We start from the raw sequence: 13763 nt of genomic DNA, 5'->3' as shown, positions 1-13763 counted from the left end.
ATGGGACCCAGTTTGTACTCAGAGGTAAGAGTGCCACCTATTGAGTCTCTAGCTCTCTTCCATTAGCACCCTGGATTTTACAGGACATCTTTCATCCCACAAGATTCCAGTTTTTGTTAAGGTTTGTTTCTTTTGAAGAGCCTGATCCTGCATTTCAAAATTCTTGGTTATTTTACTGGAAGTTTGTGGCCTGCAATGAGGCAGGATTGAGCCCTTAGTGTCTTGCATTATGCCGCTTCAAAGTAACCTTTACAGAAGTATTACACTCCATTGGTATTGCTGGATATACATTCCTCGCCCCGAACAACATAGCTGCTCCTTACTACACTTTGGGTCTATTTTCCTCCTTTAAATGGCTTGTGAACTTCTATGAGTTCTTTTCCATCCCCCGACGCGCCCAATAAAAATTCAATTTGCAACCAGTATTTTTCAGATGGAAAGGTTATTGCGGTCTGTAAACAATTTCCACAGACAAATGCCATAGCGCAAGCACTTTTATTAGCAATACACTTTTCTTCACTTGCAGCCCTGTAGTAAAATTCCTCATCCATACCTGTCTAAAACACAGTGAGCTGCCGTGACCACCCACTGAGCAGAAACAATCGTGCCTCCACAGAAATGCCTTTGCCATCGTTTCAAGGAAACCTGCATCATAAAGAATGCCTGTCATGTAAAAATCTGTACATCTTGATTTGATCTAGGAAAGAGAGCATTCTCAAAGCCTTCACCACATTACAGTTAACACTGATTAAGAAAATTCAACAACACTTCTTGGCATTCGGGCGGGGTTTGGTGTCCTCAGCTCTTAGAGCTCCCATTGAGCCCCAATAAGTGTTTAGTTTTATCTCCAAAAAATTTTGTGACATGAGTACAAATTATATTTCACAAAGGCAAAAAGATGGACATATTCAGCACACTGGAGAGGGGAGTTGGTTGTTTAGACTCTATGCATTACAATTCAGACAGGTTGCCAGAAGCCTTCACAGCTGTTCGGTGTCCTATGTGAAATTAGTTTGCGGTCTCAGACCACCAAACAGTACAAGGCACCACCCTCTTCCCAATCACTACATTCTCTGGAGGTTTGTGATGGTTCTTTTATTTTCCAAACAAGCTCACCCATCCCTATTTATAACAGACCAGCTACAGACTCCCTTTAAGACCCAATAATAAACATAACAAAAGTTTCTAGGAACTTGGAGAGTGTGGAAATTATTCCTGCCTTCTGTCTGCTTCACTGCTCTTGCTAAAAGCAGCATGGAACTCAACAATAGAGCACCAGATGTGCCAATGAGCACAAAGTACCCCTGCCTTTCTGCTTTTGTTACATCTATGAAAAGTTGGGCCTTTGTTCCCAAAGTGGCACAAGATAAAACTGCATTCCCTTGCGCTAACCTGCCATGGATGCGAGCCTTGTTTCACCTGGTTCCCACCAACAATGCGAGTGAGGAGGTTGAAATTATTCCATGGCTTCATTTCATGTGGCTTGTGTCCACACCTAGAATCTGAAGGGTATCAAAGTCAAATCAATCAAATCAAATCAAAGAAAAGAAAAGAAAAGAAAATGAGCTCGTGTGTATCATTCTGTTCTTGACTAGCATCAAAGATTTCAACACCAACAAGCATGCAGACATTCAGGGGTAGAATCAAGTAGGAGACATATAAGGGCCCAATCCTGTAGTCCTCTCATACAATCAGCTTCCATTGAACACTCATTAATGTGCCTGGTTTCTATAGGATCAGGAATAATTCTGTGTTTCCTCATTGCCTTTTTATTCTGGATCTAAAATGCTGCAGCTGCACCACCGTAGCGCTTCAGTGAAGTCGCCACCTATGCCAACAGGAGAGGCTTTCCTGTCGACGTAGGTAACCCACCTCTCCTAGAAGCGGTAGCTAGGTTGATGGGAGAATTCCTCCTGCCAACCTAGCACTGTCTACACCACGAGTTAGGTCGGTTTAACTGCATCACTCAGGGGTGCAGATTTTTCACACCCCTGAGCGACGTAAGTCTACTCACCTCATGTCCTGGTGTAGACCAGGACACGAGTTCTCCATTTTTTGTGCCTGCACTGGGTACAGTCAGAAAGAAACTTAAGCTTTCAAGGTGATAAAAGCTGCTCCAGCGCCACTTTTCTCCAGCCCTGCTTTGAAGCACTCACAAATCCAGGGAACAGTTTTGTTACATTTTAATATGTCCTGGGATGCTGATACTGTGAGATGTCTGTTTGCTCTGCTCTGTGTTCCTGAGTAGTGTCATCAGCTTCCTTCATTTTGGAAGGGGAAGGCAGATCTGTATTTTTTTCTTACACTATGAAACCATTTTTAGGCTTTCCCATCTTTTCCTCCAAAAGCTGCATTCCCTGTTTTTCAGATTGTAAGCATTTTATGCAGTCATTCATGGTAGAGAGAAGATGGGGACCCATTTTTATACCCCGCGAGACAAAGTGAACCCATCTTCAAGCCCGATCCTGCAATCAGTTTCACACTGGTGGACTACTTCACCAGAGCCTTATTGACTTCAGTGGGACTCTGCCGAAATGCAGGAGTGCAGCTCAGGCTGCAGGACTAGAGCCTCAGTATTTGTCTTGTATTCTTGAATTCTCCACCAGCAAAGTGCACTTTATTGGCTAATTAATGGAGGGAAGCAGTGGAGCAAAAGTCTGACAGAATTGGTTTAACCTGCAGTTGGTGTCATAGCTTATAGAATCATAGAAACGTGAGGCTGGAAGGGACCCCGAGAAATCATCTAGTTCAGCCCCCCTGTGCTGAGGCAGGACTATGTAAACCTAGTCCAACCCTGACAGGTGTGTGCCCCCTCATGTAAAACCAGCTCTATCTCTAAGTACTTCATACAGCAGACCAGTGACTCACCCATTGCTATATGTTCTGAGATCTGAAGGCAATCACTAATGTAGAGAACCTGTATCAGACCAGCCAAGAGCAACTGTTTACGTGCTACAGGAGCTCTCCATTTGGGTGTCATGTTTTATTTTTACTAATATGACTTTTTTCTGCCATGAACAAATATTAAGAGGCAAACAAGGAAAAATATATATAGGAACACTTAAAACCCCTTTAATCTGAAATTCCCTTTTATATAAATGTTGGGAATGAATTGCTGTTCCACTAACTCCGTCAATTATTGGACCATGCATTTAGCCAAACTCGTTTGCATCCCTTAAAACATTTTGGACAAATGGGGTTGACCTACCCACTACATAGGCTTTGATAATCAGCAACTTATGGGTGGACTTTTCAAAAGCATTCAGCACTGGCCTAAATACCTCTGCTACCCAGCTTGCTCTCTGAGACAGATATATTTATATTTTTTTAAGTGTCTGTGTGTGTGTGTGTGTGTACACAGAAAAACACTTACAGCAATAATACTGAGTTTATAGAGGTTTTTTTGCAAAGCTAAACTCAATCTTTCCAATTTCAGCAACTACTTGCAATCTGTATTAATGAAAAGGGCATTGTTGTTTTGATGCATTTTCCAAACCCAGCATATTAGCCGTAATTCCCATTTTTGCTTTTCTATTTGAAACTGGTGAAAATTTTCAGTGAAGTCAAAAGTCTCCAAAGCATTTAACAGACCATGTATATAGGGTTCTCTCACCTATCTCTGCAATGCAGCCACCTGTGTGGCAGAATGCTGCAGCAATAAAATGTGCCATTATTTAGGATACCAAGAGTAGCTGGCAGTGTTTGTAATAAAATGTTCCACTTTTGACTTAAATGTCCATGAAAACATTCAAATAAAAAAACAGTGGAACTATGGGTAATTTGCTGGGTTTGGGCAATGCAACTCCAAAATTTCCCTTTTCACTTGTTCAACTTTGCAAGCATCTGCCAGAACTGGATGGTTTGCTGCAAGCTTTGGCACTCCACCACCAATAAAACTTAGTCCCATTGCTATCAGAATATTTTATCTACACGTACACACACACACACACACACACACTTTACAAAATAACAAATACATTGCTACCTCAGTGAGTCAAGCCTGAAATTTAATTTACCCTTTTGCACAAGTGAAGTTGAGATCACAAAAAAATACAATTGGCCTGATTCTGATCTCATAGATTTACTGCATTGGAGTGTCTCTGGATTCTCAGACTGTAATTCAAATCAGACCCCGCTGACCACATGCATATTTTTGCATTATTCAATAAGAGACTGATGGAAATCCACAACATGACTCTTAACACTTGATTGCCATATTCCTAAACCAAATAGCAATTAAAAAATCATGAGGTATGATTAAATTGGACAGTTGTGAAAACAATCCAGATTAGTCATTATATTCTATCCAGTGTGGCTGGAGAGACATTTCCAACAGTGGTTTGTGTCTTGACACCCATATAAAAAGTGAAACAAATAATCTACACAAATGAAATCATTAGGAATATTCAGGATTTTTTTTTCAAAATGGGTCCAAATGGAGTACACTCTGGGATTTTAAAATACAAGACAATTTAAAAGAGGAGCTAGTCCAAGTCATTTCATTTCAACTGAAGTAAAGACTTTGGGCTGGTAACATAAAATTGGCACAGAAATAACTACATCAGTTTTAATCCACAACTTTTGTTATTTTGGTGCAAACCTGCAAAGATCTTATTTTGATTTAGTTTAGTTTGTTAAAGGAAGAATTAAGCTAAATTGAAAAACCTTTTATTCTCAAGTGTCCACTCACAAACATGCAATAACATAACAAAAGGAGTGGATTAAACCTCATACTGTAGACCAGCGGTTTTCAAACTTTTTGAGCTGAGCCCCCCCGCTTTGAGTTACAATTTTTGGTTGTGCTCCTCCGCAACCATACAAAAAGAGATTAGTCATGGGGTGGAGGTCGCGCTCCCTCTCCGAACCCTGCCACGCCGAGCTGAAGCCTGAGCTAAAGCCCAAGCCACCTGGCGTTGCCGCTCACCACCCCAATGTTCCTCTGTGCCCCTTTAGGGGGGGCACACCCAACAGTTTGAAAACTCTGCAGTGGACAGACATGACCTAGGGTCAGATTCTCAACTGGTATAAATTAGTGTAACTCCTTTACTTCAATGGAGCTACACTGTTTTACACCATCTGAGAATCTGGGCTTTTGCCTTTAGAAAATGATTAAATCTTGATCCTACCTTTTTGTAGACGCAGTGGCACGGAGTTTCCTTCTCTAAGACAAACTATCCCAAGCATGAATAAAAGCAGGTCGCCTAGGGCTACTGGCATTTTGAGGCTGTAAGTGACCAAGTAAAGATGGGAAGAGTTTTTATAGGGGGAAAGAAGAAAATAACGCTGTGGGAGACCAGCAATTGACTAATTAAAGTGGAGGTTACTCATTAATCCAGCCATAAAGCGTTTACTGGGCACAACTAAATTTTCCAAATTTAACCAAGCATGATACCTTTTATAAACCTAAAGTTACTGAGGTCTTTGTTGCTAAATATTTTCTGAAGTCTCCCAGAAAAAATAAACAGCCAATTCAAGACAAATGGCAGAACTGTAAATTATTGCATGCTCTCCTAGGTGATATCTAGCTAATACAGTAAACATATAATAGCATCACACCAGAGAAAACCAATTGGTTGTAATTGTAGGTCAATACAGTTTTCACAGTTCTCGTTGCTGGTGTATGTGACGTTTACTTACTGTATTTTACATGTTAGCCAACAGAGCAGATGTGAGAAATGTATTGACAGTGTGTCCAAGCTGGACAAGACACAAAATAAAGACTGTCCCTGACTCAAAGAGCCTATGTGTAAAATTTTCAAAAGTGCAGAATCAAAGTCTCATTTTCAAAAGGGACATAAGCAACTAAGGCCCAGATTTTTAAAGGTATTCCGGTGTTCAACTCAGCGCTGCAAGGTATAATTGACATAGATGGCAAGGTCCCATTTTCAAAAGTGACCTTGACACTTGCGGGGGGGGGGAAAGAGAGAAGGGGGGTGAGATAATCTCTAATATACTGGAACCAACATGGCTACAGCCCTGCAAAACAAACTTGACACTTAAGAGTCTCTTTGAAAGTCAATGGGACTTAGGATCCTAATTCTTGAAGTACTTTTGACTCACAATGACACTCAAATTCCTAAATGTTGGTCTCATTTTCAAAAGTGACTTCAGTACTTAGAAGCCTAAGTCCCACTGATTTTCAAGGAGACTCCTAAGTGCCAAGGTCAATTTTGAATATAGGACTTAGGCATTGTAACACTTGCAATGCTGAGTGAAGCAACACCTAAATACCCTTAAAAACCTGGGCCTTTGGACCTGAAGTCTCACAGGAACCTAAGTCTCATTGTGAGTCAAAGTGTCTAAGTCATTCTTGAAAATGGGACTTAGGCTCCTAAATCATTTTGCTGCTTTTCAAAATTTTATACTAAGGAGCCTAAACAAGGCAGACAGAGTAGACAGATTGCACTGGGAAACCTAGAAAAGAGAATGCATCTCCATTTATTCTTTTTTTTTTTATTTTTGCTCATTAAATTAGTAGGCAACTATAGTGTGGTTTGAAATATTTGGAATAAAATAACAGATTTGACCAAAATATCAGCATAGCAAAAGTGAACTCGTATGGAACACATAAGGGCCAAAATTAGGTGGTATCACAGTTGGTGTTATCACTGAAGAAGATAAATAATCCTAGGAAATCTGGAAGACACAAATAAAGCTACAAGTCTTATCTAAACTGGGGAAAAGGTATACTCTTACAATGATCGCTAACAGATTGTAAAATCTTATTGCAGTCAGGGCAGGTTGTTGTTTTTACCTCAATTTAGCTCGTCAACGTAAATCCTAGGCTCCCTCAGCTGTCATGTTGTAAAAGACACCATTTTCCCTAGTGTAGCCATACCCACAAAAACCAAAAGGCAATAGCACCCTTTCCTGCATAGGGTGTACATTAAAGTCTGAGACAAGATATGGGATGAATAATGTATGTATTTCTATATATCTATCTAAAATCTTGAGCAAATTCAGAGAGTCCACCGAAATACACATATCCACACAGGCTCTAAAAAATGACATAACTCCACACTGCAAACAGATAATGTGCCAATTTTTACAAGAAACAAAAAGGACATTTCATTACTAAGAGTATGACTACCATTTTGATTGGGGCACATATTTTCTTTCATTCATTCATGCTCTGAAAAAAAATAATTCCCCACTGATCACATAAATGTGATTTTGCCTGTTAGCCTCTAAACCACTTCTGAACATATTCTCATGTGAAGTGCACATGCCACTTTCGAATCAGCCATTAATTTCACAGTAGCACACTCCAAACTCCACCGCTTCAGCATTGACCACTTGATCCATTATTCTGTTATAGGTTCTTGCCATTCGCTTCCTTTAATCAGTCGCAGGGTGATAGCAAATGACACCCTGTTCTGAATGCCTGATTTTCAATCAAACTCAACTGTATATAGATCTTATCCTAGAAACACCCTTAAGCAGCTGCTCTTCTATCTTCTGCTGAAAAAACACCGCTGTTCCCTTGCTGGTCCTGAGGGCTGTCTTTTTCTGACTGCTCGTATCTGCTTTGTGAAGTAAAGAATAAAATCAACTGCATATAATGAAGAGGTCACTGATTAGTCCATCACAGTGACATCTTTCAGGATCACAGAGTCTAACAGCTACGGTGTAACTACTTATTTTTCCATATGTCACTGAGCCTGGCATATCCATTTCTCATCGGTAATATGACAAAGTATTCACACAGTGTCACTTACAATAAGAATAAGCAGTCAGCTTGTTTGGAATTTAGAATACAGAGAGGAAACACTTACTGTGCAGTGACCTAGGAGGTCCAAGGGGAAAGGAACAGAACAGCATGTACTGTACACTCTGTCTCTTGTCTCGGACAACAAAAGAGGAGCATAGGCTCTCGCCTTCTCTAACTGCTCTTTGTTCTCTTCCTCCACTGCCTATTTGTCTTTGCCCTGCTGCACGTTGGATAAGATGCAATAGCAGCTCCAGACAAAGGCACTGATAATCCCATCCTCATTCTCCATTGCTTGGCTGCTGTCGCTCCCATACCTTGCAACCTTGGCAATCAGCACCACAAGTCTCATTCCATACAGACTAGACATGGGCCAGAACAGAAACCTTGAATTTGATCATCTTCTAGGTGTTCAGAATCCAAACCCAGATCTAGATCTGTATTTTGCAAATGGTCACTATCTTTATAATAGGTCAAACCCAACCCCTGAACCCAAAAGCCCAGGAACTTTGGGATGTTTGAAATCCAGGTCTGGGTCCATAGTTTAACAGCTTAAGCCCATCTCTAATCCCAGTATTGCAGTGCTGGCCAATGCCTGACTGTCCGTCCTGTCACTTTTCTAGCTGCATATTTTATTTTCAGGTATTATAAACAACTTTGCATTCCATTGTACTTCAAATGCACCAGGGCCTTGCTTCCTCCCTCTCAGATTATCACACAAAGAACACACTTACCAGCAAGAATACGCAAAGAAGGTGGAAAATCCCTATCTTTAGAACTGAATCTTATTCAGTGGAAGTCTAAACACTTTTTTAGTATTACAAAATTTGAAACAACTCTGGTTGTTTTGCAGAACAACAACAAAATACTCCAAACTTTCATTACATAGCCGCTAAAGTCAAGCGGCTATGGGCAATTGCCTTTATTTGATCACTGCTTGAGCAAGCGGTTGTTTCAGTGGCATAAAGATTTGGACCCAAGCAAAGGCAGGGCCCCAATTTACGGACATCAGAGCAGCAGAAAGATCAGAGGCTGTGATTTACCTCCCATTTTATCCCACTAACAGAAAAGGACACTGGGTATGGAGTTTGCTTCACTTCCTATCCAAACACAAATGATTAGGTGGTGAGTATGCTCACCCTTTGGTCTTACTGCCACAGGACAACACACAAAACAAAGACACCCCAAGCCGTTAATTTGCCATCAGTTCCAATGCTGGAGGGTATTTAGGCTGCTACGTGTCTCATGGGAAAGACACTTAAATGAGCAAAACAATGAGTTAAAGCTTTTAAAAGGTCACCTAGTCACACTTGTTAAATTGCTCATGAGAGATCATTGGCAAGAATTGCAAGTTTTAATGGTGAGACAAAATTAACAATTTAATATAGTCTATACAACATATGGCTTCATGGCTTGAAAGGAGGTGGGTTTTTTTGTTAGTTTTTGTTTGTTTGTTTTTGAGAGCACTGGGAGAGCTCTCTCCCAGCGCTCTGCCGCGACTACATAAGCCACGTTAAAGTGTTGCCGCGGCAGCGCTTTAACATTGCTAGTGTAGACTAGCCCTGAGTTACTCCTGATTTGCACCTGTATAATTAAGAGGGGACTCAAGTTTGTCCAAAAGAAATAGCTGCAACAATTACATAACATTTACCAAAGAATATAAAAACGGTTGGTTTTACAGCTTCTGTTGTTGATTACACACAATGAAAAAGGCGCTTAATAAAATAAAAGCACACCTGCGATTTCAATAGGCTAGTTTCCTTTCTTTTAGAGAATACATACCGTACAACATCTGAGAAATGTTGACCTTTCATCCACTTACATAACCAGACAGTCCTTACCATATTTCAGTGATTTGTTTATAGGAGGGGGAAGTCAAGGAAATTCCCCTCTTGAAACTATCCAGTCTTTGGCTGTAAATGTTCAATAACTTTCCAGCCAAGAAATCTACTTTTCCCCTACCTTCCTTATATATTTAGCAGTGGGTTGTGTTATCATTTGCTAAGTATATTTAGACATGCAATTTAACTCCATCCATGGCTTGGAGACATTTACATAACTTAGTCCCCACCTCTAGGAAATTTACAAATAAATCACTGGTCTAGTTATGCTGTTTCAGCCAAGAATATAGGGCCTGATCCAAAGTCAACTGAAGTCACTGGGAGTTGCTTCATTTGGATCTGACCCATAGTTGTGGTCTACAGTTTTCTCTTTACTTTTTTGGGGAGGTTTAGTTTTAATTTATCACACATAACAGACAACTTCAGCCCACAGCAAGTGGGTGCAATTCTCACAGACTTCAGTAGCAATTGCATCCACTTATGCCAGGGCTGAATTTTGTCCACCTCGATTTATATCACTTCTACTGTCACAGAGAAGAGTGGAGGAGACACAGAAATGGAGCTGCAGACTCCATGACACACTTTGTGAGGGACCAGGACTGGGATCCTAAGGTATTGATTGACACTACTAATAATTAAAACAATCATAACAACTGTGACATATTGAAACCATTCTTCACATAGCATATATGGCAGGAGTACTGAAGTACCCTTATTAGTTGGTTGAATAATCTACCAGATAGTGTGCCGTTTGAACTGACTCCAAAGTATGTACAGTAAGTAGCAGAGAGGCTGGTGACATAAGAAAGGAAGTGGCTGAAAATGACCATAAATATATGATCAGTGGTAATTTATAGCAGTGGGTCAAGATCACAGTATACAGGATTAAAATAGAACTTTCTCAAGCCTACCTACTCTAAGCATGCGCCAAAGATTAATTGTAACCTGGAATATCCTCCTACCACATGAGGACAAGAATTGCATAACATCAGAGCGGAATCCATAAATGTTCAAGATTTTCAGATTGTAAGGCTAGCAGGGACTCTTCTGTAGTGTGACCTGTATAATACAGGTGATAGACTTTTACCCAGCAATTCCTGTGCCAAGCCTGGGACTTCTGGTTAAGCTAGAGATATGATAGTTTAGGTTCATAGACAGAGCTGGGTACATATTGCCAGAAGGATTTGGGGACAGTTTTTCAGATGGGAACTGGGAATTTGAACTGAGTATTTGCAATCCTTTTTATTCGTTTTCCACAAACATTCATACCCATGATTTTTAAACTGCAAGGATGTTTCTGGAAAGTGAAAGTCTTGCTGATGCTCAGGCAACTACATATTTGGGCAAAACCTGGTGTCAGAGGTGTTTGTCAAGTGCCACTTTGAAATCTCTTTGATTTCCCTTCGTCTGTTAGTAAGAATTTTAATCATCCAATTAAGAACCACCACCAATGACTTAAATGACCAATAACATGCCACGAACAGCAATAGTTGAAAACTCACTTCAGGCAAATAGTTTCCAAATAACCTGTGAGATGTATGTTCACACAGAGCATCCATTTAACTATTTGAAATCCCCCGCCTTTTGTTTTGATGGGGTCCACTTGTTTCTTCTTTTGATAGAATTGGTAACTACTTTCAGAGGAGGCTGAAAGTCTTTATTTGCTTTAATTAGAGCCCTGTGGAACATACTAGGCATGCTACAGCTTAAATTTCTTAGTTTTGTCAATAACCCATACACACTTACTAAACGGATCCATAACTTTTAACAATGTCTTCCATCTTTAACCTTTACTACTGTTTGCTACTGTTTTCCCCCCCAATTACTACATGTGGCATTCAGAATGGGCATAGATGTTTTAAATGAGTGCTTCTGCAATGAACCACCAAAAAAACCCATGAACCGAACATCTCAGGAACCATAAGGGAAAAGGTCAGCATGCATTTTTTCTTCCTGATTGTTCATATACTAGTATATATTTTCCATCTATTATGTATTATTAACAAAAATTGAGAAACACCGTGGAGACCACATCTTCACAGCTTGCCCTACTGGCCCCCTCTCCTCCCACCCAAGATCACACATGTGATTGCAAAATATCCCTGCTTACAAAGAAAAGTTGAGTGAAATCCTGGCCTCACTGAAGTCAACAGGAATTTTGCCAGTGACTTCAGTGAGGCCAGGTTTCCACCCAAGGTGTTTAGACATTTTAACTTTAACATAATAACCACTGTGTCCTTCTTGAAAGTAATTGATGACTCATACAGTCTCCTTTGGTTCTTCATTTAATCTCTCCCTCCCATCTTCTTTGTTACTCTGTCCTCCCTTATTCCTCTATACAGGCTTCCTGTGCCCCTTCTTTCCCACTCCTCTGTACCTGCTGTCTGGTGCATGTTTTACCTGGCATGTATTACCTTGCCACCTATTCCTCCTCCATATGCAAACTGACTATCTGGCTCCTTTTTCTCATGCTCCCCTTGCACATGCTGTCGGAAGCCTGGTCCCAATTCACCACTGGACACTGCCTCTCCTACAAGAAGTTTGCTCACTAGTAGTTGCTGGCTCCCCTTCCTTTACCACTAGCACTGGTGGTGCTTCTGCTCCCTGAAGCCATGTCTACACTGGAAATACCTGGATACTAACACCAGCCTAGGGGCCAAGAGGGGCTCCTTGCTGTGTCTTCTGCTTTGTACACAACAATAATATGAAGGAACCACACACACAAGTGGGGTCCAAATTGGTATGTTTACTGAATATACACAAGATGTAAGGTTCAGCTACATATGCATACCGCTATTCTGACAGGGCTCTGGAGACTCCTAAAATATAGAACACTGAGTGTCACTAGGGCTCAAACACTATTTCAAGGGATACTACCCTATTCCTATTCACCAACTCCTCTTTCTGACCATAGCAACAGGCTCTAAAACAGGCAGTAGGCTGGCTCCTTCTGGTTTTTCCTCAGATTGATTGCTTACTCACAGTGAAGAGCTTAGAGGAGGGGTTCTCAAACTGGGGATTGGAATCCCTCAGGGGGTCACGAGGTTATTACATGGGGGGTCACGAGCTGTCAGCCTCCACCCCAAACCCTGCTTTGCCTCCAGCATTTATATTGGTTTTAAATATATAAAAACATGTTTTTAATTTATGGGGGAGGGCACACTCCGAGACTTGCTATGTGAAAGGGGTCACCAGTACAAAAGTTTGAGACCCACTAGCTTAGAGCCTTTAAGAAGAACCTGGAAACAAGAAGCTGGTGCTAGCACCGTGTGAGCTGCCTGCTCTCTGCAGATTCCCTGGCAAGTGCTCCTCAGTTTGAGAATCACTGCAAGAGAGCATTTAGCTATTGAAATGTGTGTGTAGAACTTTATCTTTGATCTGAAATAGTTCACTCTACCTTATCTAATGTGGGGTACATGAAGTGGAATGCAGAACAAGATCTGAGAGTACTGCATTGTGGTGAAATGACAGAACATTTCCATTCATCTGTTCCTATTTATAACAATAATGTGCTTTTCACCTGGGTCTATTGTACCAAATTTCTTAAAGAAACTCACACTGCAGGAAATAAGTTTCTTATGGAGGGAGTGTTGCCTAGTGATCAGAAAGTGATCAGAACTGGGAGCCAAGTATTATGTGGCTCTGGGCAAATTGTAGCATTTGTATGCCTCAATTTAATCCTCTGGAATATGGGAACAACACCACTGACCAGCCTCACAGGAGCTGAGGGGGAAGAGCGGGGGCACATAATCCCACATGCCCCTCCACCCCACCCCATTTTTCCACCCCATGGCTTTACACTCTGGGTGGCTGCCCCACTCACCCGCCCTGGTTACAGCCCTGACACCCATGTTACACAGGTGTAGTTGACTATACAAGGTAGCACAGAATCAGGCCTCATGTTTCTAGTTAGTTTATCTGCAGTTTTGCATTAAGTTAATTGCTGTCTCATATTTCACACATTTATAATTCTCTGAGCTCTGCAGTGCTCATCATCCTACACATACAGAAGAGTCTGAAACTGCTTTGCCAGTTACAGTAGTAAGTCAAGAAAGCTGAATAACATTTTTCTATCTCTTTTTACACTTATTTCACACCATATTCTTGACAGGGAAAAATCACTGCTATAATTTCACTGGTTTAGCAGAACAGACATCTATCAGCCAAGCTTAGTAGAAAAAATACGTTAGCTTCATGGACAGCGTGTACCACAA

General features: G+C 40.9%; 1 protein-coding gene across 5 annotated transcripts in view; it reads right to left on the bottom strand.

The window, feature by feature from the left end:
- OVCH2 (ovochymase 2) overlaps positions 1-13763 on the bottom strand; it is a 73791-nt gene that overhangs the window by 22087 nt on the left and 37941 nt on the right. For 3 of the 5 annotated variants that reach the window (XM_073347679.2, XM_073347681.1, XM_073347683.1), the window contains exons 2-4: positions 5127-5224; positions 1393-1502; positions 554-645 (exon numbers count right to left, since the gene is read on the bottom strand). In XM_073347679.2, the coding sequence (XP_073203780.1) occupies positions 554-645; positions 1393-1502; positions 5127-5217 (293 nt within the window). In that variant the 5' untranslated portion in view covers positions 5218-5224. Of the gene's footprint in view, positions 1-553; positions 646-1392; positions 1503-5126; positions 5225-7406; positions 7720-13763 lie in introns of those variants that run through there. The other 2 variants (XM_073347680.1, XM_073347682.1) reach the window with 2 other exon arrangements.

Source organism: Lepidochelys kempii, chromosome 6 (assembly GCF_965140285.1).
Source record: "Lepidochelys kempii isolate rLepKem1 chromosome 6, rLepKem1.hap1, whole genome shotgun sequence".
Lineage (NCBI taxonomy): Eukaryota > Metazoa > Chordata > Testudines > Cheloniidae > Lepidochelys > Lepidochelys kempii.
Note: the sequence above shows the minus strand (reverse complement) of the source record. Positions and strands in the feature narration are given on the sequence as shown.